General features: G+C 41.3%; 1 protein-coding gene across 1 annotated transcript; it reads left to right on the top strand.

Moving 5' to 3' along the window:
* The first annotated feature begins 1,019 nt into the window (after positions 1-1,019).
* LOC124272349 lies at positions 1,020-15,226 on the top strand. Its single transcript, XM_046707523.1, has 8 exons — positions 1,020-1,123; positions 11,706-11,819; positions 12,329-12,543; positions 13,457-13,601; positions 14,136-14,237; positions 14,319-14,553; positions 14,681-15,088; positions 15,182-15,226. The coding sequence occupies exons 1-7, from the start codon at positions 1,045-1,047 to the stop codon at positions 14,733-14,735; spliced, it is 945 nt and encodes a 314-aa protein (XP_046563479.1). The 5' UTR covers positions 1,020-1,044; the 3' UTR covers positions 14,736-15,088; positions 15,182-15,226.
* Positions 15,227-23,335: the final 8,109 nt, after the last annotated feature.

Raw genomic sequence — 23,335 nt, forward strand, 5'->3', positions numbered from 1 at the left:
TATTTTGCCACTCTGGTGAATTCCACGAGCATTCGTATGGTAAAGCTAGAAACATAATCGGGTCGAACAGGGTTCCAAACCCACAATCAAAGATTTTTAGTGAGTCCAAAAGACACAACCTCGAACTTACTATGCCAACTGTGCAGTTGTCAATATTTGACCATATTTTATAGTACTATCACTGCGTATTTCTGTTGAAAGCTGTCTTACTGCCATGGATGACCAGATACTAATTCAATCATGTTTGGTTGTAAATACACATTAGTGAGTACATAACGAGATCTAGCGTGGCGTTTGATAGTGTATTCATGGTGTTCATTGGCATTCGTCTGAGTGGTATTTCCAGAGTTACTTTGCCATGACATACCCGTGAAGTTGTTGACAGTGGGCGTCAACCGGTAATCAGTATACTAGCATGCATTGATAACAGTTGCCGGAAATAAGTCAATCGTAAGTATGCTCTACCACCCACACATCGATGGTCCCCTATGCAGCTCCGTATACTCCAGTATTTGTGGACGTTCACTGATTATACCTGATACACACATTGCCAGCAACACACCTTATGATACACCATAGGCCAGGCTGGCTGTGGTGGGCGAGGCCAGGGTAGGTATATATATAACCGGGCTGACTGGGTAGTCGGCTTATTTCAGCTGAGCACCTACCCTTCAGTTACCTTCTAACAAACATTACACAGGACTGGATTGTTTGAAAAAAGGCAAGCATCTAACGTTTTCACATTTTGCAAATTATGCGTTTATTTTTTGCTTTGCATGTTTGTTTCTATTTGACTGTACATATGCAAGTTATTAACTACACGATTAATGATGTAGTCCCCAAATTACCTCATTACTGGTTTCCTTGCGTAAGGTGTCTGACATTAAGATATCAAGACATTAAACGGAACTCATTCATTCATTTTTGTATACATTATTCTGAAAACAGTTTTATTGACTGGAATGTTTCGCTTTTCTAGCACTGGTATTAATAAAGAAAACCTATATTTTCAGACATCGTGTACCGTTTGTGTGGCAGAGAACAATGTTCTCGTATCCATACCTTCTCCTACTGGTGTGTGTTATGACAGTGGTTCATGGCCAAAACTCACCCTCAGCCCAGCGTATGTACAATATTAGTTTACTACCATATCTATGTTTCAGGCTATAACAGTAAGCTAATTTTATATCATATCACTACATGTATTGGGGAAAGACACAAACGAAACACAGATTCACAAGTGAATATACGCATACACTTAATCTATGTATAATTTTGTAACAAATGGTGCATCAGTTAGTAACATTACCACACATGTTTAACACATAAAACCAAAAATGAGCATCGCAAATAACACTACGTCAATAGGTTGAAACCACCTGTCACTTTCAGTCCAGACACAGATAGAATCAGCGATAGTTTGCCGTGGACAGTCTCTGTCAGTCCAGACACAGATAGAATCAGCGATAGTTTGCCGTGGACAGTCTCTGTCAGTCCACACACAGATAGAATCAGCGAAAGTTTGCCGAGAACAGTCTCTGTCAGTCCAGTCACAGATAGAATCAGCGATAGTTTGCCGTGGACAGTCTCTGTCAGTCCAGACACAGATAGAATCAGCGATAGTTTGCCTTGGACAGTCTCTGTCAGTCCAGTCACAGATAGAATCAGCGATAGTTTGCCGTGGACAGTCTCTGTCAGACCAGACACAGATAGAATCAGCGATAGTTTGCCGTGGACAGTCTCTGTCAGTCCAGACACAGATAGAATCAGCGATAGTTTGCCGTGGACAGTCTCTGTCAGTCTAGACACAGAGAGATTCAGCGATAGTTTGCTGTGGACAGTCTCTGTCAATCCACACACAGATAGAATCAGCGATAGTTTGCTGTGACAGTCTCTGTCAGTCTAGACACGGAGAGAATCAGCGATAGTTTGCCATAGACAGTCTCTGTCAGTCCAGTCACAGATAGAATCAGCGATAGTTTGCCGGGGACAGTTTCTGTCAGTCCAGACACAGATAGAATCAGCCATAGTTTGCTGTGGACAGTCTCTGTCAGTCCACACACAGATAGAATCAGCGATAGTTTGCCGTGGACAGTCTCTGTCAATCCAGACACAGATAGAGATCAGCGATAGTTTGTCGTGGATAGTATTTGTCAGTCCACACACAGATAGAATCAGCGATAGTTTGCCGTGGACAGTCTCTGTCAGTCCAGACACAGATAGAATCAGCGATCGTTTGCTGTGGACAGTCTCTGTCAGTCCAGACACAGATAGAATCAGCGATAGTTTGCCGTGGACAGTCTCTGTCAATCCAGACACCAGATAGAATCAGCGATAGTTTGTCGTGGATAGTATTTGTCAGTCCACACACAGATAGAACCAGCGATAGTTTGCTGTGGACAGTCTCTGTCAGTCCACACACAGATAGAATCAGCGATAGTTTGCCGTGGACAGTTTCTGTCAGTCCAGACACAGATAGAATCAGCGATAGTTTGCTGTGGACAGTCTCTGTCAGTCCACACACAGATAGAATCAGCGATAGTTTGCCGTGGACAGTCTCTGTCAGTCCAGACACAGATAGAATCAGCGATAGTTTGCTGTGGACAGTCTCTGTCAGTCCAGACACAGATAGAATCAGCGATAGTTTGCTGTGGACAGTCTCTGTCAGTCCAGACACAGATAGAATCAGCGATAGTTTGCCGTGGACAGTCTCTGTCAGTCCAGACACAGATAGAATCAGCGATAGTTTGCTGTGGACAGTCTCTGTCAGTCCAGACACAGATAGAATCAGCGATAGTTTGCTGTGGACAGTCTCTGTCAGTCCAGACACAGATAGAATCAGCGATAGTTTGCCGTGGACAGTCTCTGTCAGTCCAGACACAGATAGAATCAGCGATAGTTTGCTGTGGACAGTCTCTGTCAGTCCAGACACAGATAGAATCAGCGATAGTTTGCTGTGGACAGTCTCTGTCAGTCCAGACACAGATAGAATCAGCGATAGTTTGCCGTGGACAGTCTGTCAATCCAGACACAGATAGAATTGATAGTTTGCCGTGGACAGTCTCTGTCAGTCCAGACACAGATAGAATCAGCGATAGTTTGTCGTGGATAGTATTTGTCAGTCCAGACACAGATAGAATCAGCGATCGTTTGCCGTGGACAGTCTCTGTCATTCACAAACAGATAGAATCAGCGATAGTTTGTCGTGGATAGTATTTGTCAGTCCACACACAGATAGAATCAGCGATAGTTTGCCGTGGACAGTTTCTGTCAGACCAGACACAGATAGAATCAGTGATAGTTTGCCGTGGACAGTCTCTGTCAGTCCAGACACAGATAGAATCAGCGATAGTTTGTCGTGGATAGTATTTGTCAGTCCACACACAGATAGAATCAGCGATAGTTTGCCGTGGACAGTCTCTGTCAGTCCACACACAGATAGAATCAGCGATAGTTTGCCGTGGACAGTTTCTGTCAGTCCACACACAGATAGAATCAGCGATAGTTTGCCGTGGACAGTCTCTGTCAGTCCACATACAGATAGAATCAGCGATAGTTTGCCGTGGACAGTCTCTGTCATTCACAAACAGATAGAATCAGCGATAGTTTGTCGTGGATAGTATTTGTCAGTCCAGACACAGATAGAATCAGCGATAGTTTGCCGTGGACAGTCTCTGTCAATCCAGACACAGATAGAATCAGTGATAGTTTGCCGTGGACAGTCTCTGTCAGTCCAGACACAGATAGAATCAGCGATAGTTTGCCGAGGACAGTCTCTGTCAGTCCAGACACAGATAGAATCAGCGATAGTTTGTCGTGGATAGTATTTGTCAGTCCACACACAGATAGAATCAGCGATAGTTTGCCGTGGACAGTCTCTGTCAGTCCACACACAGATAGAATCAGCGATAGTTTGCCGTGGACAGTTTCTGTCAGTCCACACACAGATAGAATCAGCGATAGTTTGCTGTGGACAGTCTCTGTCAGTCCAGACACAGATAGAATCAGCGATCGTTTGCCGTGGACAGTCTCTGTCATTGACAAACAGATAGAATCAGCGATAGTTTGTAGTGGATAGTATTTGTCAGTCCACACACAGATAGAATCAGCGAAAGTTTGCCGTGGACAGTTTCTGTCAGACCAGACACAGATAGAATCAGCGATAGTTTGCCGTGGACAGTCTCTGTCAATCCAGACACAGATAGAATCAGTGATAGTTTGCCGTGGACAGTCTCTGTCAGTCCACACACAGATAGAATCAGCGATAGTTTGCCGTGGACAGTTTCTGTCAGTCCACACAGATATAGAATCAGCGATAGTTTGCCGTGGACAGTCTCTGTCAGTCCACATACAGATAGAATCAGCGATAGTTTGCCGTGGACAGTCTCTGTCATTCACAAACAGATAGAATCAGCGATAGTTTGTCGTGGATAGTATTTGTCAGTCCAGACACAGATAGAATCAGCGAAAGTTTGCCGTGGACAGTTTCTGTCAGACCAGACACAGATAGAATCAGCGATAGTTTGCCGTGGACAGTCTCTGTCAGTCCACACACAGATAGAATCAGCGATAGTTTGCTTTGGACAGTCTCTGTCAGTCTAGACACAGATAGAATCAACGATAGTTTGCCGTGGACAGTCTCTGTCAGTCCAGACACAGATAGAATCAGCGATAGTTTGCTGTGGACAGTCTCTGTCAGTCTAGACACAGATAGAATCAGGGATAGTTTGCTGTGGACAGTCTCTGTCAGTCTAGACACAGATAGAATCAGCGATAGTTTGCTGTGGACAGTCTCTGTCAGTCTAGACATAGATCGAATCGATCGTTTGCTGTTGACTGTCAGACACTGATCGAATCCGCCATAGTTTGCCGTGGACACTCTCTGTCAGTCTAGACACAGATAGAATCAGCGATAGTTTGCTGTGGAGAGTCTCTGTCAGTCTAGACACAGATAGAATCAGCGATAGTTTGCTGTGGACAGTCTCTGTCAGTCTAGACATAGATCGAATCGATAGTTTGCTGTTGACTGTCAGACACTGATCGAATCCGCCATAGTTTGCCGCGGACAGTCTCTGTCAATCTGGATAGGTATCGAATCCTTAGATTGGAGGATGTGAATTTCAACGTTGCGACCGCTCCGACGGGTAGAAGCGAGATTGATTTTGAACGGATATTTTAATAGAAAATGATGGCATAAAGCTCCAAACATTTTATATTCACACGTGAAACGTAATTTCCGGTTTTCCGCAGGGATGTGAAAGTAGCCTGTCAGTGGTTTCGTCATTTTTAGAAAACATCATCAACATCATTTTTGGCTTATGAACGTCAATTTCGCCGTCATGTAACTGACCTCTTTGGGAACGACTGTTCATATTGCCATTAAACTTAAGCTCTGTAATAAGTCCCCAAACATATACACACTGGCCAGTACAACAGTACATCAGATTGCAATATCCAGTTGTCCGAAACCAAAACATTAAATGTATATTACACTTATCTCCTAGAAACTAATTTATCGATTTAATTTTGTGCAAAGTGATATTATCAGCACACACACACCTATCTGATACAGACAGATAAATAGACAAACAGACAGTCTTTCCTATACTGAACTTGCGCCTTCGATTTATGATAATCAGTAAAATATGTTTCTATATTACGTTAATCATTATTTACTTAGTCGTTTGTGACCTTTACATATTTGTTGAGATGGGTATTGCAACTATGGGTACACATTAAACCTGAAAAATGAATGTGGAATATGGTCACTCTTAGTCTGGTTATCGTAAAATTCTAAATGTTCAAAATAATGTTTATTCAACGAACGACTTTTATAAATATTTGAGGCTGGAATGTCATGCTTAATGATTTGGTTCACAAATAATCCTCATGAAATTAAATGAGAGCACAATATTACACATTAATGTTTATTACTAATAGAATAATATATGCATTGTTATGAAACTCCTATCTAAACTCCATGATAATTATAATATGTTAATGGATATTACACTGAAATACATTAGGAGGGACAGACAGTTTGTCTGAAAATGATGCACTTGGTAAACAGGTGTGCTGACTTGAATGTTTCACCGTACGTGGGGCTTTTTTCACCAAACAACTTCAACTCATGCAACACGTTGGTGGTATGTGTGTACTTTATAATGTCTAATGATGATATATATTTTCACGACTTTTGTAAACGGGCTTAAACAGTCATAACCGATTTAAGTACTGGGGACTGCATTTATCATAGATCCACAATCTTTACACGCAGTCTGATTGCTTTTCGTATTTTCACATGTAACATTCATGGATAGGGGGACGAGTGGTCAGGAATGATCTCTACTACATATTGCCATTCCAATGGACATGGTCCCCGTCGCTCCATGACTCTTTCTCCACTTCAAAATAAACAAAAGCCCGTTACATAAGACATACCCACTAGACCCCTCTGTATGGTTGTGACTATATTGTATGTGTTTATGAATCTGGAATGACAATGATACCTGATGACCGCTAAGAGGTCAGTTGAACTATCATACCAACACAAACTCATGCAAAGGCATGGGAGTTGAAATAATTTTCCTGCCATACAATCTTTTGGATATCAGTTTGTCAATATTAATCTTTGTATATACGTTACTGATATAAGGGCATATACGTTGATTTTGAATGCTTATTAAACGAAAACGAGAAAATACACATTTGAAAAGTACTTCGATCATATAACATGGCAAGCGTCAAGCTTTGTTGGATAAAGAAGAGACCAAGGGACTGTTACTGTGGATAGGTATCTTCATTCACTACAGTTGCAAAACAAGATAATATATTCCATTAAGACCATAAACCTAAATTGTTTCTTTGGTAAACAAAATGGTATTGATACGATGTAATGACTTTAGAAGACCGTGTAATGGACAATGTTTTCCCTCGACAATTCTAGCGACTCCTCTGTGGCCCAAGGGATGCGCTTCCTGGCTACATAAGTGCACAGGAATCTGTGTTACAATAGACGAGTCTCATTTTTTACAATTTCAACCACTTGTTGGTGATAAATATTTTTCTGTATGTTTTTCATAAATGAACATTTATACATAACCGTAAGAAAAGAAGTATATGATATATGAGTGATATACCGACATTGGCGAACCAATTCACAGACGCCAAATCGGACACACTTTGTAACTGTCTCTACGGTGTCATCGCCAGATTAATTCCCTGAAATGAGACACCAATCTATAATTATGGCGTCGTAAGATGTGACTAATGGGATCGGGTGGTCAGACTTGTCATGTCATCGTATCCCAATTGCGTGGATCGGTGTTCATGATGTTTATGGTCTATCTCTCTCTATAGTGCCAGTGATATACCACAGAGAGACAGACAAGTTAACAAACGTGAGAGAGTACATACCTAGTATGTCTCTCTCCCTATAGTGCCAGTGATATTCCACAGAGAACAGAGAGACAGACCAATTAACAAACATGGGAGAGTCCCAACCATAATCCATAATAACTCTCCACAGTGTCAGTGATATATCACAGAGAGACAGACCAATTAACAAACATGGGAGAGTCCATACCATAATCCATAATAACTCTCCACAGTGTCAGTGATATATCACAGAGAGACAGACCAATTAACAAACATGGGAGAGTCCATACCATTATCCATAATAACTCTCCACAGTGTCAATGATATACCACAGAGGGACAGGTCAATTAACAAACGTGGGAGAGTCCATACCATAATCCATAATAACTCTCCACAGTGTTAGTGATATATTACAGAGGGACAGGTCAATTAACAAACGTGAGAGAGTCCATACCATAATCCATAATAACAACAGTGTCGTGATATATCACAGAGAGTCCAATTAACAAACGTAATCCATACCATAATCCATAATAACTCTCCACAGTGTCAGTGATATATCACAGAGTGACAGGTCAATTAACAAACATGGGAGAGTCCATACCATCATCCATAAAAACTCTCCACATTGTCAGTGATATACCACAGAGGGACAGACCAATTAACAAACGTGAGAGAGTCCATACCATAATCCATAATAACTCTCCACAGTGTCAGTGATATACCACAGAGGGACAGACCAATTAACAAACATGGGAGAGTCCATACCATAATCCATAATAACTCTCCACAGTGTCAGTGATATACCACAGAGGGACAGACCAATTAACAAACATGAGAGAGTCCATACCATAATCCATAATAACTCTCCACAGTGTCAGTGATATACCACAGAGAGGACAGGTCAATTAACAAACGTGAGAGAGTCCATACCATAATCCATAATAACTCTCCACAGTGTCAGTGATATACCACAGAGTGACAGGTCAATTAACAAACATGAGAGGAGAGTCCATACCATAATCCATAATAACTCTCCACAGTGTCAGTGATATACCACAGAGAGACACACCCATAATCCATAACAAGTGTCGTGAGAGAGACACCATATCAACATCCATCATAATCCATCATAACTCTCCACAGTGTCAGTGATATATCACAGAGGGACAGACCAATTAACAAACATGGGAGAGTCCATACCATAATCCATAATAACTCTCCACAGTGTCAGTGATATACCACAGAGGGACAGACCAATTAACAAACATGGGAGAGTCCATACCATAATCCATAATAACTCTCCACAGTTTCAGTGATATACCACAGAGAGACAGACCAATTAACAAACATGAGAGAGTCCATACCATAATCCATAATAACTCTCCACAGTGTCAGTGATATACCACAGAGGGACAGACCAATTAACAAACATGGGAGAGGCCATACCATAATCCATAATAACTCTCCACAGTGTCAGTGATATACCACAGAGGGACAGGTCAATTAACAAACGTGAGAGAGTCCATACCATAATCCATAATAACTCTCCACAGTGTCAGTGATATACCACAGAGGGACAGGTCAATTAACAAACGTGAGAGAGTCCATACCATAATCCATAATAACTCTCCACAGTGTCAGTGATATACCACAGAGGAACAGACCAATTAACAAACGTGGGAGAGGCCATACCATAATCCATAATAACTCTCCACAGCGTCAGTGATATACCACAGAGGGACAGGTCAATTAACAAACATGGGAGAGTCCATACCATAATCCATAATAACTCTCCACAGTGTCAGTGATATACCACAGAGGGACAGGTCAATTAACAAACGTGAAAGAGACCATACCATAATCCATAATAACTCTCCACAGTGTCAGTGATATACCACAGAGGGACAGACCAATTAACAAACATGGGAGAGTCCATACCATAATCCATAATAACTCTCCACAGTGTCAGTGATATACCACAGAGGGACAGGTCAATTAACAAACGTGAGAGAGTCCATACCATAATCCATAATAACTCTCCACAGTGTCAGTGATATACCACAGAGGGACAGGTCAATTAACAAACGTGAGAGAGTCCATACCATAATCCATAATAACTCTCCACAGTGTCAGTGATATACCACAGAGGGACAGACCAATTAACAAACGTGAGAGAGTCCATACCATAATCCATAATAACTCTCCACAGTGTCAGTGATATACCACAGAGGGACAGGTCAATTAACAAACGTGAGAGAGTCCATACCATAATCCATAATAACTCTCCACAGTGTCAGTGATATACCACAGAGGGACAGGTCAATTAACAAACGTGAGAGAGTCCATACCATAATCCATAATAACTCTCCACAGTGTCAGTGATATACCACAGAGGGACAGACCAATTAACAAACATGGAGAGTCCATACCATAATCCATAATAACTCTCAGTGTCAGTGTCAGTGATATACCACAGAGGGACAGGTAAATTAACAACACGTGAGAGAGGGACAGGTCCATTAACAAACGTGAATCCATAATCCATCATAACTCTCCACAGTGTCAGTGAAATACCACAGAGGGACAGACCAATTAACAAACATGGGAGAGTCCCAACCATAATCCATAATAACTCTCCACAGTGTCAATGATATACCACAGAGGGACAGGTCAATTAACAAACGTGAGAGAGTCCATCCTATATTACCATAATATCTCTGTCTTTATGTCATGAGAGATATATCACAGAGAGACAGTTGAGGTGAGTTGAGTTGAGTTGGGCTTTACGTCACATCGGCATTATTCCAGCCATATAGTGACGAGAACAAGTCTGCATTATTTATACATTGTAAGTACAAAGTGGTTTCGTTTTAAAGACACACATTCATTACATTGTCAATTAGGAACAGAGAATGTCATCGTGTGTGATGTAAACTACTCTATAGTCCGTTTGGCTCAAAAGCGGACCGATGAATTGCAATCTAACTCGAACACTAATAATCATAAAATACTCAATGAAACGCTGGTCATAATCAAAACATCATACCAACTTTGTGAGGTTTTTGCACAATTTGTGTCCTCAAAATATATTAGTTGTTAAACAATATGTCATCAAAATATTGACACAGTTCACTATTTGTTAAGAGGGAGGAGTGCAGAGAAAGGGACAGTCATGTGTTCGAGAAGCACGTGCACAAATGCCGACAAAGTTATTTATTCATTAACCTGTGCTGTGCCGTAACAAACAGTGAACTCTGTCAGTATTTTAATGATAGTTTGTTAAACAACTTTTATATTTTTAGGACAAAAATTAGTGTTCGAGTTAGATTGCAATTCATCGGTCCGCTTTTGAGACAAACGGACTATAATATTGGAATTATGTATTGCATTCCATAATATCCATCATTCTTACCGAATTACTGCTCATACACTGAAGTTCCGAAATAACTACACCATGTTCACTTTCAAATATGGACACCGATGTGGCGTTTTACTGCGTGTTGACAAAGGTTAAAAAGCTCAGAAATAGTGTTTCTCTTCTGTGTTTACCGATAAGGCCTCACTAGTTGGCCAACGCCTAGACTATGTGGTATCCCTACCTTGTAAATAATACCCGGGTACACAGGCACGTTAGATAAGGCTGTGTACCCGGATCGCCAGCTACCTGCCACACTGACAACATCTGGACGCTGCTGACTGTTTGTTCAGATTAGACGTGATAAACTGACATTGAACACCGGTACGGTTTGGGTTATGTACCGCGTGTGACCGGCCTGTCTATTTCATAAGCAGCTACTTGTACATCACAGAATCGATCAGACTGTACCTGACGGCAGCTAAGTGATGGGCCAACATAATAAACTATCGGGCGTGTCTTATGCAGATAATATTAAACGTGAAATAAATTACAGCATTATCATCCTACAGTCACGTTATAAAGCCATTTTTCTTTCAAAAGAATGTAGAAGGTATGGATCGATTTCGGCTCCGTGTGTGAGTTGAATATAACAATAGCAGATAAATATTATCAGTTTTATGAACTGTCAGAACCCTAAACTATTATGTTGATAGAAATACAAGAAGTAGAAAATAGTTGGAGGTGATTTATTTAAATCCAATACTGTTTATTTGTTGAACACCAAGGTTGTTCATCACACCAGCTTCTAAATGCCACTCAAAGATGTGTATTTGTTGTTGTAAGAATGACTGAGGCGACTTGAAAGTAACATTTCTGTTTTTGCATAATATTAAACCCTGCTTTGTTTATTTCAATGGGTATGTGTCTTGTAATATGTTGTATTACGCTGGTATTTCCACTTTGGCAGAGTGCGACGTCCCACAAGGGATGGCGAGTGGTGGTATTCAAGACTCGGCACTGGTAGTGTCCTCCACAGATGGGGATAATCTCAAACAACACGCTCGATACGACTGCTGCCAGGGTGAGTGTTCCTGTACATTGTTCTACATGTCACAGACGTCCATGAACGTTCAGTACCTCCTACACTAGCGGTATGTTTATATGAATCAATATGATTTTAAACCGCTTTCAGCAATATGTCTTGCAATGTGACCGCGGGGGATATGAGACATTTGCCTCACACATTACATTCTGTTACGTCATCAGAGTCAGCGAGTGAGTTAACGTGAGAGCCAAAAAGGACACTGATTTGTTGTACAAATCGTATTTCAGGACGTATTTTGCCGGACGGAAGCGTGGAGTGGTTTAAATTTCCAACACAATATCCTTCTGAAATCAACCAATCATTCTATTCCGAATCGTTCTTGACGTCTCACACATACAGTGCCATAGTCGATTATTGATTATCTCCAGTTACTCAATAGTCCGGGTGTATCGAATTTAGCTAATGATGTTTCTGCTAACGACGTTCGACTGTTCAAGGAGAGGTTCTATACTAGTTGGAAGTGTGACAAGGACCTGTAATTACAGCTGACTGTGGTGCTGCCTGGTGTCCGGCAACAGATGACCCCACTCCGTACTTCGAGGTGCATCTGGAGAACCTGACCACTATAGCTTCCATTAAGTTCCAACATCCCACATCAGCAACAACCTCATGTAACGATTTTGCTGACAAATATATGAAGACATTTCGGCTGCTTTACAAACCAGCCATTGGTTCAGAAGAATTCCTGGAGTTTAATCATGTAAGTTAAAGATATGTGATTGTTTTAATGTCATTAGACATTTTGTGCCAGAAGCTGTTTTAAGCACATGCCACGATCTGCTTCAAAGCAGATAATACTCTGAAAAACAATCCACTATTTTATATAGATTAATTTTGGTGTTCCAAAGAATATTCGCATTTAAACGTTTACCGTTAACAAACTGAAATGTAAACATCAGTATCAAAATATAATGAGCATAGAACATTTGTGGGAAAGCCAGCTTGTACCTTGGGCTCAGTGTTTCGTTTCAAATTAAAGGCACACCCACTTACGGAAGTCATGCCACGTACAATATCTACCTATAAACCGTATCTATTAAAACAACAAAAAGAAATACTTTTTGGCGTGATCCTTTTATATAATGCTTACTTACACTGTAATTTTGGACATAACTGATTCATTATTTCTAAATGTTATACTTCTCTACGATATGAACTCAATCAAACATGACCTCCATATGAGACTGAAATCGAGAATCTCGATTGCAACAGAAAAACCTGTACTGGAGTTAAACATACTAAACAAATCGCACAAGAACTAGGCATTGAGTCAGTAATTTTATCCATTATCCTCTACAATAGATCTTGTCATCAACTACAAAGTAATCTAAACTTCTGTCAGCTTCTCCCATTAACTGATAAGTCAGTACGTATGAGTGTTGATATTTCGAGGTTACATGACACAAAAACTTGTTTGCTTGATCATATTCCAGAGAGAATTAGCCCAGTGTTTGCAACATTATTCAACAGATGACCACTATATAACGGGAACTGAATACAGGAGCAGAGATGTAGTAAACGTGGAAACAAACCTTTTAATATGAAGTGACAGCATGCGTAATTATCAATTCTGTGAGTGCCATATAATCAAATAATGTATGCATTTGTTGTAGAACATAAGTTCTATTTACAACGAATCGATGTCATACTGGATAGGATTCAAGCCATATTTTGTCACAAAAGCCATCAGGATCGAACCTCAGACGTATGAAAAAGCGGCCTGTTTTAAATTTGAAATAAATGGGTGCGAACCAACAGGTGAGTGCTTATTTCATTCTGAATATCTTTCGTATATCTAAACTTCATAACTTATTGTTATCCTATACACAGTTACCCAATCTGATTTCTGTAGGCCAGACCACCTCCGTGGTGTAGTGGTTAGAGCGTCCGCCCGGAGAGCGGAAGGTCGCGGGTTCGATCACCGACCGCGCCATACCAAAAGACGTTAAACTATGGTACTTGTTTGTCCCTGCCTGGCGCTCGGCATTAATGGGTACAACAAGGACTGGTCAGCTCGGAGTCAGTATAATGTGTCTGAGTGGGGTATTCATGCTTCACTGAGGCGTGGTATCTCAGTGGGCTAGCACTATAAAACCAGCTTAAGTCTGGGCTAGTACAAGCAGCCGCACATACACATACACACTCATGCACGTCGTCATATGAGCGAAATATTCTCAAGCACGACGTTAAACCCAATTTCACCTCACCTCACCTCCTGTAGGCCAGGTCTTAACAGCCGTCTTCAGTATATCTAGCAATGTATTTTTACTAATAGGTTTGTTTTGATTTAAGGTCTTTGCCAGAAAGACTTTTGCCAACACGGAGGAACATGTGTTGGGAAGAACCTCTGTGGATGTAAAGGAGCGTATTACGGGGAACAGTGCCGATACACAGGTACAGTGTGACTGTGTGTATCGAAATATACAGACCACCTTGTGGTTATACACATTGTAATTCGATTGCTATTTGTTTCAGAGAGTGAATTATACACCTTTGTAACCAAGTTCTTGTTCTTGAGGATTCAAAATAACATTCTGCAAACCACATCGTTAAACATGAGTGTATCGGGCAGCGTTACCGTGGAGACTGTAGGGACACAGCGCCTCATCCGTCTAGGGGAGGGAGGAACAGCTACAGTAGCTCCAGGGTCGGGTCACCTGTCTCCATGTTGGCACAATCTGGACACCTGTCAGTCTGGTTTAACTTACAGGTGAGAAGGATTGAAATCCCCATTAGCATCTACAGGTAGAAAGAAGACTAGTAAAAATTCCTTAACAAATGACCTTTGAAAAATTAAATCAGTTCTATTGTAAACTTTTTGCATTTCCCCCCAACAGTCTGACACTGAATATTGAAAAAGATGACGTCACAGAGGCTATACCTGATGTCTAGTGGAAATGAGGCTTCTCACAATGGACTATGGCTGTACTATGAAGGGAAGACCTTGTCGTGTCACGTGGCAACCTCATCGGAGGTCTGGGTGATTGACGTCGTTACTCCTCTTTCACTCAGTGAATGGTATACGATTGAGATCTCCTGGAACAGAATTCTAGGGCTTCAACTCCTTCTTAACAGCAAGACCGTCGGCAGTATTACCCAGTCAATTCCACGACGGTCTCATGATGTTCAGGCAGGAGAGCTGAGTATTGGGTCCAGTTTGAACACAGGCGTCGTCATGAGAATCTATCAGCTCCAAGTGGTACCTCTTGTCAGAAGCGAGGTCATACGGGCTCGACTCACAAATGGTTTGTAGCATTCGATCTTAGTGTGTCCATTTATATTTTAAAAACGTTTTAAATACTTCGATCATTCTGACTGTCCTCTTTTATCGTTGACAGATACCTCACCTCCTGTCCTCCCGAGTGAACCTACACGCCCCGGGGGTGAGTTATCCGCCTTGACATTTCACGCAGTGCTTTCTATGTATGACAGAACCTTTTCTACTGTAAATACAATACAAGACCTATACGCTCCTTACAATAACATCTGTAGAAGGAACATCCTGAAAGATAGTAAAGATTATGTCATTTTTTCATTCTCTTCATCACTCATCATCGTTCCTTCATGGCGCTCATCATACTTTGCCCGCCTAGATTCCTTTACAGACCGACATCACACTGATTGCATGTTGCTGTCTACTGCGTGTAACACCATTCACTTCCTAATGTAGAATGTAAAGCGGCCCTGGGAATGGAGACTGGTACAATCCGGTCTGACCAGCTGTCTGCGTCTACTCCAGCAGCAGGACATGACAAGGACGATGCCAGATACGGACCAAAAGAGGGTGAGAGGAAATTACTGATGTCTCTGGTTTCTGTGAAATCAAAGATCAATGAAAATAACTGTTTTAAAATGACTTATGAGATTTTTGATACAGATTTATAGTGCTTATTGCAGTGAAGAAAATGGATGCTAATTAAGATCTTGTCAGATACCTCTAAGGAGCCATGTAATAATCAACAAGGGGAAAACGTCAATGTCAAAACGCGACATGATTCAAAATCGAAATATGTCGCATTTTATGCCGTATTGTTTCGCTTTGATTAATTTGAACACGCTTTGCTTGTTAAAATACGCAAAAAAGGACATAGTTAATCCTTGTATTAAATCAATTAATGGTGCGCATGTGCAGAGAGTGAACTAAATCACAGAAATGATTCAGCTCTGACCCTTTGTTAAAGGTTGTTTTCAAATTCAAAACAAATATTTCATGGTTGGTTCGGAAATCATGACAAATGATTTTCTGTGGCAGTTGTCCTGTACAAACTAAATGTTTTCATATCAAGAAACAAAATCATGCTATTCAATTCCGGCCACCAATAATTGTTTAAATGGTATCAAGAAACAAAATCATGCTATTACATTCCGGCCATCAATAATTTTTGAAACGGATAAGGGGACACATGTTGTTCGATGTGATGTGAATAGTGACGGTTTTAATAACCCTGTTACCTTTTAGGTGTAGCTGGAACATCATGGTGCCCGAAACCAAATACTGCGTCCTTCTTCGAAGTACACCTCGACAAACCAACAGCAATTGCCGCAATTCGTTTTCAACACCCTAAGATTAACACTACGTATTACCCTGAGTACATGAAGACGTTCCGGCTGCTGTTTCGTGACCTGCATGCTGATGCCAAGGAGATGATGGAGTTTAGTCAGGTAAAGTTAACATGATATATCTACACCCAAAACCCACCCATCCATCTAACCATCCATCTATCCATTTTCTCCTTCGCTGAGTGTATCAACGAGTAACTGTTCCAGTGTGACCTCATCATAATAATATGACGTCACACTACTATGACTATGACGATAACACAATCCGTAGTGTGCATTATTCCAATCAACATTTATCTCCATGTTTCTGGAATTGCCAAATTACACCTATAGTATTAGCTCCTTAAGACAAAAGTGATGCGAATAGTGTTTGTATGTTTCAGAATGTTCCTGCAATATACAACAAAACAACCGCTATGACGATATATCTGTCACCAAAAATGGTGACAGACATTATACGATTCGAGCCCCAGACATGGGAATCCAAGGCATGTTTTCGTTTTGAGCTGCTGGGCTGTGATCCCAAAGGTAAGGCTTGTGGCCACACAATAACGTGATAGTGTAAACAAACCATCAGAATATGCTCAGTATGTACGTAATACGTTTGTCATTTTCAGATTTGTGTGAGGCTGATTTCTGCAGAAATGGCGGATCTTGCATTGGTGAAAACGTGTGTATATGTCCCAGGGGATACTTTGGTAAAACCTGCGATGGTAAGTACATTTCACTGTTTTGGTAAGAGCTTCTTTTGCGTTTTGTTTCTTTCACTCGCTACAGTATTTTCTGTGTGTCTTTGCAGCAACAACAGTGACGGTAATTAAGTACATCTTCCTTCGAGTTGAACAAAACATCATTGTGACAACTACAACGAACTTGACAACACATGGCTCTGTCACGCTTGACCACTCACTCATCACACTGACCAACCGTGGATATCTCGAAATGCCTCTGTCTACAGACTGTTTGTCTCATCTTGACACCTGCACGTCTGGTTTCACCTTCACGTTGACCCTCAAGTTCACCATGCAACTGACGAGGGAGAAGGTTTATCTTGTGAGCAGTGGCGGGGATACAGATGGTGTGAAGGGGATAGCGTTGTACTACCAGAATAAGGCCTTCCACTGCTATGTGACAACATCGAGCAAGAGGTGGTACTTGCAGGTGCCCTACAGTCTGGAGACGTCTCAGTGGTACCGGTTCCGAGTGTCGTGGAGCCCCAGCCGCGGCCTTACTCTCCTTGAAGGCAACTCTGTCCTAGGAACATCCTTCTCTACTGCTGGAGTGCTGATACACGCAACAAGGACTCAGCCACTCAAGATAGGGTACACTGAAACTGACACAGTGACACTCGTTATACAGGAGATAACGACGGCAGAACTGGTGTACGGGGAAATACAAAGAGCAGGTGTCACAGACAGTAAGGAACCACAAATGTGATCCACACCAATTCATGTTTTACGTTTGTAAAAGTGTATCTGCGTTAGGTGCAGGTATTGCCTGTTAAACTGTCATACTGCTGTCATAGTCAAGTTCCTTAGTTAGCTGTACCTGGCCGGCGGACGTTGGTTCGTACAGGAGATTACTGCATTTGGGTTTCCCATGATGGTTTCACTAAAATCTGTGATATAACTGGAATACTGTTAAGACGTGATCAAACCACACTAATGCACTTTTGGTGTCAGAGGTATTTGAATAGTAAAGACGCTTTATGCTTTTAAATACAAGAACTTACAACAGCGGATAAAGCTGGTCACTGGTGTTGACATTCATCATGCAAATCAAAACGATCAAATATATACCACATGACCAATCTGAACTGTTAAGCATAAAATAATAACATCCACATCACCAACATTCTCTCTAGTCTACAATCATTCAGTTTGTTCAATATGTAACTTAATTATATGATTGACATACAGTTGTGTTCATCCCTTGCTACCTGTTCCAGGCCCCCTTCCATCAACCGGAGAGACAACCACAACCTCTACAACCCACTCAACGCCGACAAAATGTACGTTGATAAACCTCTACAGAACAACATTTTCTCATTGTCTTGTATCTTATACCTTTACGTGGTTTAACTATTGATTCAATCGTACACAGAGGACAGCCGATGTTTTAAAGATTTCATGGTGTGCTCCAGTACATGCTGAAGCGGCGAACAGCCTCACTCACTCATAGATACCATACCATGTCGACGTTCCATCATTAATATTTCCTCTGTACAGTGTGTGACAGTCGGCTTGGACTGTCGGACAAGACCATATCTGATGGCCAGTTGACTGTATCCACCAGCTCGCCCGGTCACGGCAAGGAACAACTAAGATATGGCTGTTGCACAGGTAGCATCCTCGGTCAACCAGTGTATAGTATCTCCATCTTTATAACTCTGCATCCTTCAGCTTCAGTAGCTGCAGTAGGAGTCCTATTCGAAAAGCACATTGCTGTTACAAGCAAGAGATTTTCTGTGGTATCTTTAATGTCTCTACTGAATCGAAGGTATAATGATGAAAGTATTTCTCAAAAAGGATATGGATGTACATTACACTGGATAATCGAAGATGTCCAGGTAGGTACCCCATCTAATACTACCCTTTAATTTGTGTTCACAGTAAATAACCTTAGTAATGCTACTTTGAGAAATAATTGTATGATGGTTATGAGTGACTAGATTTTAGTGAAACATAGTATATATGTCCATGAACACTGTTGTCAGATGAACATATCGGCGGCTGGTGCAGCGTGGACACAGACTCACATCCATGGGTTCAGGTATCTGTTACCACCTCATCCATACTTGCTCTCATATTGGCTTGTGAACTCCCTGACTTACTGCATCCCCCACTGGGTTCAGCACATTCATAACGTCGCATTCATTATGTGCATAACAGTAGCAAGCAATTACTGATAAGATAATTATGTCAATATCTCTTTTAGCTGCATCTACTGACTTCTCTCCAAATAAACATTGCTTACACTCGTATAAAAGAACACTAACTGTCTCCAAAGGTGAAGCTGAAGACTCCAATGGCTATATCAAGGATATTGTTCCAACACCCTGCTGAAATGAACAGGACGGTAACCCCATCCCAGTATGTAAAAGATGTACGGATGTTCTACAATAACCTTCTGAGGGACAACTCGCAGATGGAACTGTTCAGAGAGGTTAGTTGAAATGATCCAACTTTAGGGGTTCATGGATTCAGTTGTCAATCTGTACACCCAAGTTAGCCGAACTATCCGTTGGTCACGTCATTTAATCCCTCCACCTGTAGGGTGTAACTTGTATTATTCAGTGAAGCAGTGTCAGGTCAACCAGTCAGGTGCGGTGCAGTCGCAACTTGTCGGGGCGAGTAGAACATAGCAATATCTAGACGTACAATCAGGTTTTAGGGCGGGTGTAATTGTGAAATCGCAGTAGGGTGTTACCTCAATTGTCAACTGTTTATCCTGTGTTCGAGGTAGCATGGTCTAGTTGTACAGTCACTTTGTAAGTCACTGTAAGGGGTTTATCCTGTGCTCGATGGTGGCATTGCCTAGATGCACAGCCAGGTGTACAGCCACTGTAAGTCACTGTAAGGTGTTCATCCTGTGTTTGAGGTAGCATTGTCTAACTGTACAGCCACTTTGTAAGTCAATGTAAGTGGTTTGTCCTGTGTTTGAGGAAGCATTGTCTAGATGTACATCCAGGTTCTAAATCACTGTAAGCCAGGTTGAACGTCACTGTAAGGGGTGTATCCTGTTCTCGAGGTCGCGTTGTCTAGATGTACAGACACTTTGTAAGTCACTGTAAGGGGTTTATCATGTGTTAGAGATAGCATTGTCTAACTGTACAGTTACTTTGTAAGTCATTGTAAGGGGTTTGTCCTGTGTTTGAGGAAGCATTGTCTAGATGTACATCCAGGTTCTAAATCACTGTAAGCCAGGTTGAACGTCACTGTAAGGGGTGTATCCTGTTCTCGAGGTCGCGTTGTCTAGATGTACAGACACTTTGTAAGTCACTGTAAGGGGTTTATCATGTGTTAGAGATAGCATTGTCTAACTGTACAGCCACTTTGTAAGTCAATGTAAGGGGTTTATCCTGTGTTCGAGGTAGCATTGTCTAACTGTACAGCCACTTTGTAAGTCACTGTAAGTGGTTTATCCTGTGTTAGAGATAGCATTGTCTAACTGTACAGTCACTTTGTAAGTCACTGTAAGGGGTTTGTCCTGTGTTTGAGGAAGCATTGTCTAGATGTACAGCCACTTTGTAAGTCACTGTAAGGGGTTTATCCTGTGTTCGAAGTAGCATTGTTTACTTTATCCTGTGTTCGAGGTAGCCTTGTCTAACTGTACAGTCACTTTGTAAGTCACAGTAAGGGGTTTATCCTGTGTTTGAGGTAGCAGTGTGTAGATGTACATCCACTTTGTAAGTCACTGTAAGGGGTTTATCCTGTGTTCGAGGTAGCAGTGTGTAGATGTACATCCACTTTGTAAGTCACTGTAAGGGATTCATCCTGTGTTCGATGGTAGCATTGCCTAGATGCACAGCCAGGTTGTAAGTCACTGTAAGGGGTTTATCCTGTGCTCGATGCTAGCATTGTCTAGATGCACAGCCAGGTTGTAAGTCACTGTAAGGGGTTTATCCTGTGTTCGAAGTACCATTGTCTAGATGTACAGACACTTTGTAAGTCACTGTAAGGGGGTCTATCCTGTGTTCGAGGTAGCATTGTCTACATGTACAGCCACTTTGTAAGTCAATGTAAGCGGTTTGTCCTGTGTTCAAGGTAGCATTGTCTAGTTTCTCCTGTGTTCGATGTAGCGTGGTCTAACTGTGCAGCCACTTTGTAAGTCACTGTAAGGGGGTCTATCCTGTGTTCGAGGTAGCATTGTCTACATGTACAGCCACTTTGTAAGTCAATGTAAGCGGTTTGTCCTGTGTTCAAGGTAGCATTGTCTAGTTTCTCCTGTGTTCGAGGTAGCATTGTCTAACTGTACAGCCACTTTGTAAGTCACTGTAAGGGGTTTATCCTGTGTTCGAGGTAGCATTGTCTAACTGTACAGACACTTTGTAAGTCACTGTAAGGGGTTTATCCTGTGTTAGAGATAGCATTGTCTAGATGTACAGCCACTTTGTAAGTCACTGTAAGGGGTGTATCCTGTGTTCGAGGTAGCATGGTCTAACTGTACAGTCACTTTGTAAGTCACTGTAAGGGGTTTATCCTGTGTTCGAGGTGGCATTGTCTAGATGTACAGCCAGGTTGTAAGTCACTGTAAGGTGTTCATCCTGTGTTTGAGGTAGCCTTGTCTAGCTGTACAGCCACTTTGTAAGTCACTGTAAGGGGTTTATCCTGTGTTCAAGGTAGCATTGTCTAGCTGTACATCCACTTTGTAGGTCACTGTAATGGGTTTATCCTGTGTTCGAGGTAGCATTGTCTAGTTTATCCTGTGTTCGAGGTAGCCTTGTCTAACTGTACAGCCATTTTGTAAGTGACTGTAAGGGGTTTATCCTGTGTTCGAGGTAGCCTTGTCTAACTGTACAGTTTTATCCTGTGTTCGAGGTAGCATTGTCTAACTGTTGTAAGTCACTGTTCTTGGTTTATTCTGGGTTTGTAAGTGTTCGAGGTAGCCTTATGTCTACTGTTTTTGTTTCTGGTTTATTCTGTGTTCGAGGTAGCATTGTCTAGTTTATCCTGTGTTCGAGGTAGCCTTGTCTAACTGTACAGCCATTTTGTAAGTCAATGTAAGGGTTTTATCCTGTGTTCGAGGTAGCATTGTCTAACTGTACACCCGGGTTGTAAGTCACTGTTCTTGGTTTATTCTGTGTTCGATGTAGCATTGTCTAGCTTCAAAGAAATGTCCACTGTTCAGGGTTTCATGATTAGAAGAACCAAGTATGTATTTTGGAAAGCATCTACTACTTAGGTTGTCAGAATGACTATATTTCCACACGGAACATCGACCTAGCTGAATTTGATCCACTTCAGGTTTTGTCGCTCTTCAGTGTCCATGGCTGCCGCAATAGGTGTTATCCGAGGCATGGCTATTTACAAAGCATACTAACATATAGAACAAACCTGAAGGCCTCAAACGCCAGGCTTTTATACGGAAAACGAAATTGATTTTGTGGTATGTAATGAAATGTTTCAATGCCATGACAGAACTAGGAGTGTAACTACCTGAACTCGCCATCAATACTCTCGTCAAATGAGGGCGGATCGATGAGGAGGGAGTGTGTTTAACAAGTGTGTCTTTACAAGTGTTATCTACACCAAAAGAGTTACTCTACAATATGTAGATTCATAAAGTTTCTATTTAGAAGATCTGAGACACGTTACTGCAAAACCAAGATGAAAATCCGTGTGGGTATTTTATGTACGCTTTAACACTTCAATAACTCTTCAATAATCCATGTCTGGTAGTGGTAGTATCATCCCCTGGGAATTATTGTCTTATAAACTTTAATGTTGACGATTTATGTTTTTAAATGTATTGTAGCTAGCGGCACAGGCTGGATAATAATAAATATTAAGTGATTATTGTATAAACATCCCTGCTGCCCTATTGTCCCAAGATGACAGAACCGTTACGGTTGTCCGGAAGTCTTTTCATGTCCTAAGTATACCACTGCACATATATATGTGGCTACCTGTGACATACTTATATCGTGCTGTTGGTGTATTCACCCCATGTATTGTTTCAAGAATATCACTATTGTTAGGCTTCACAAGAAAAACTTTGACACTTTCGAGAACAAAATGACGAAACAGTCTGAAGCGACATAAAATGCCAAGGTAGACGTGTTGAATTACAATTCAGGAACGAGTTGCCTCCCTTCTATTGTTTTGTTATTTTACGGGTGTTGCTGTTCTTCCAGTGACAAAGATATCTCCATTTACAAACTTTTGCAAAGAATGTCATGCGCAACAGTATTAAGATTGTATATATTTCTG

Source organism: Haliotis rubra, unplaced genomic scaffold, assembly GCF_003918875.1.
Source record: "Haliotis rubra isolate DU_JTF1 unplaced genomic scaffold, ASM391887v1 Scf169, whole genome shotgun sequence".
Classification (NCBI taxonomy): Eukaryota; Metazoa; Mollusca; class Gastropoda; order Lepetellida; family Haliotidae; genus Haliotis; species Haliotis rubra.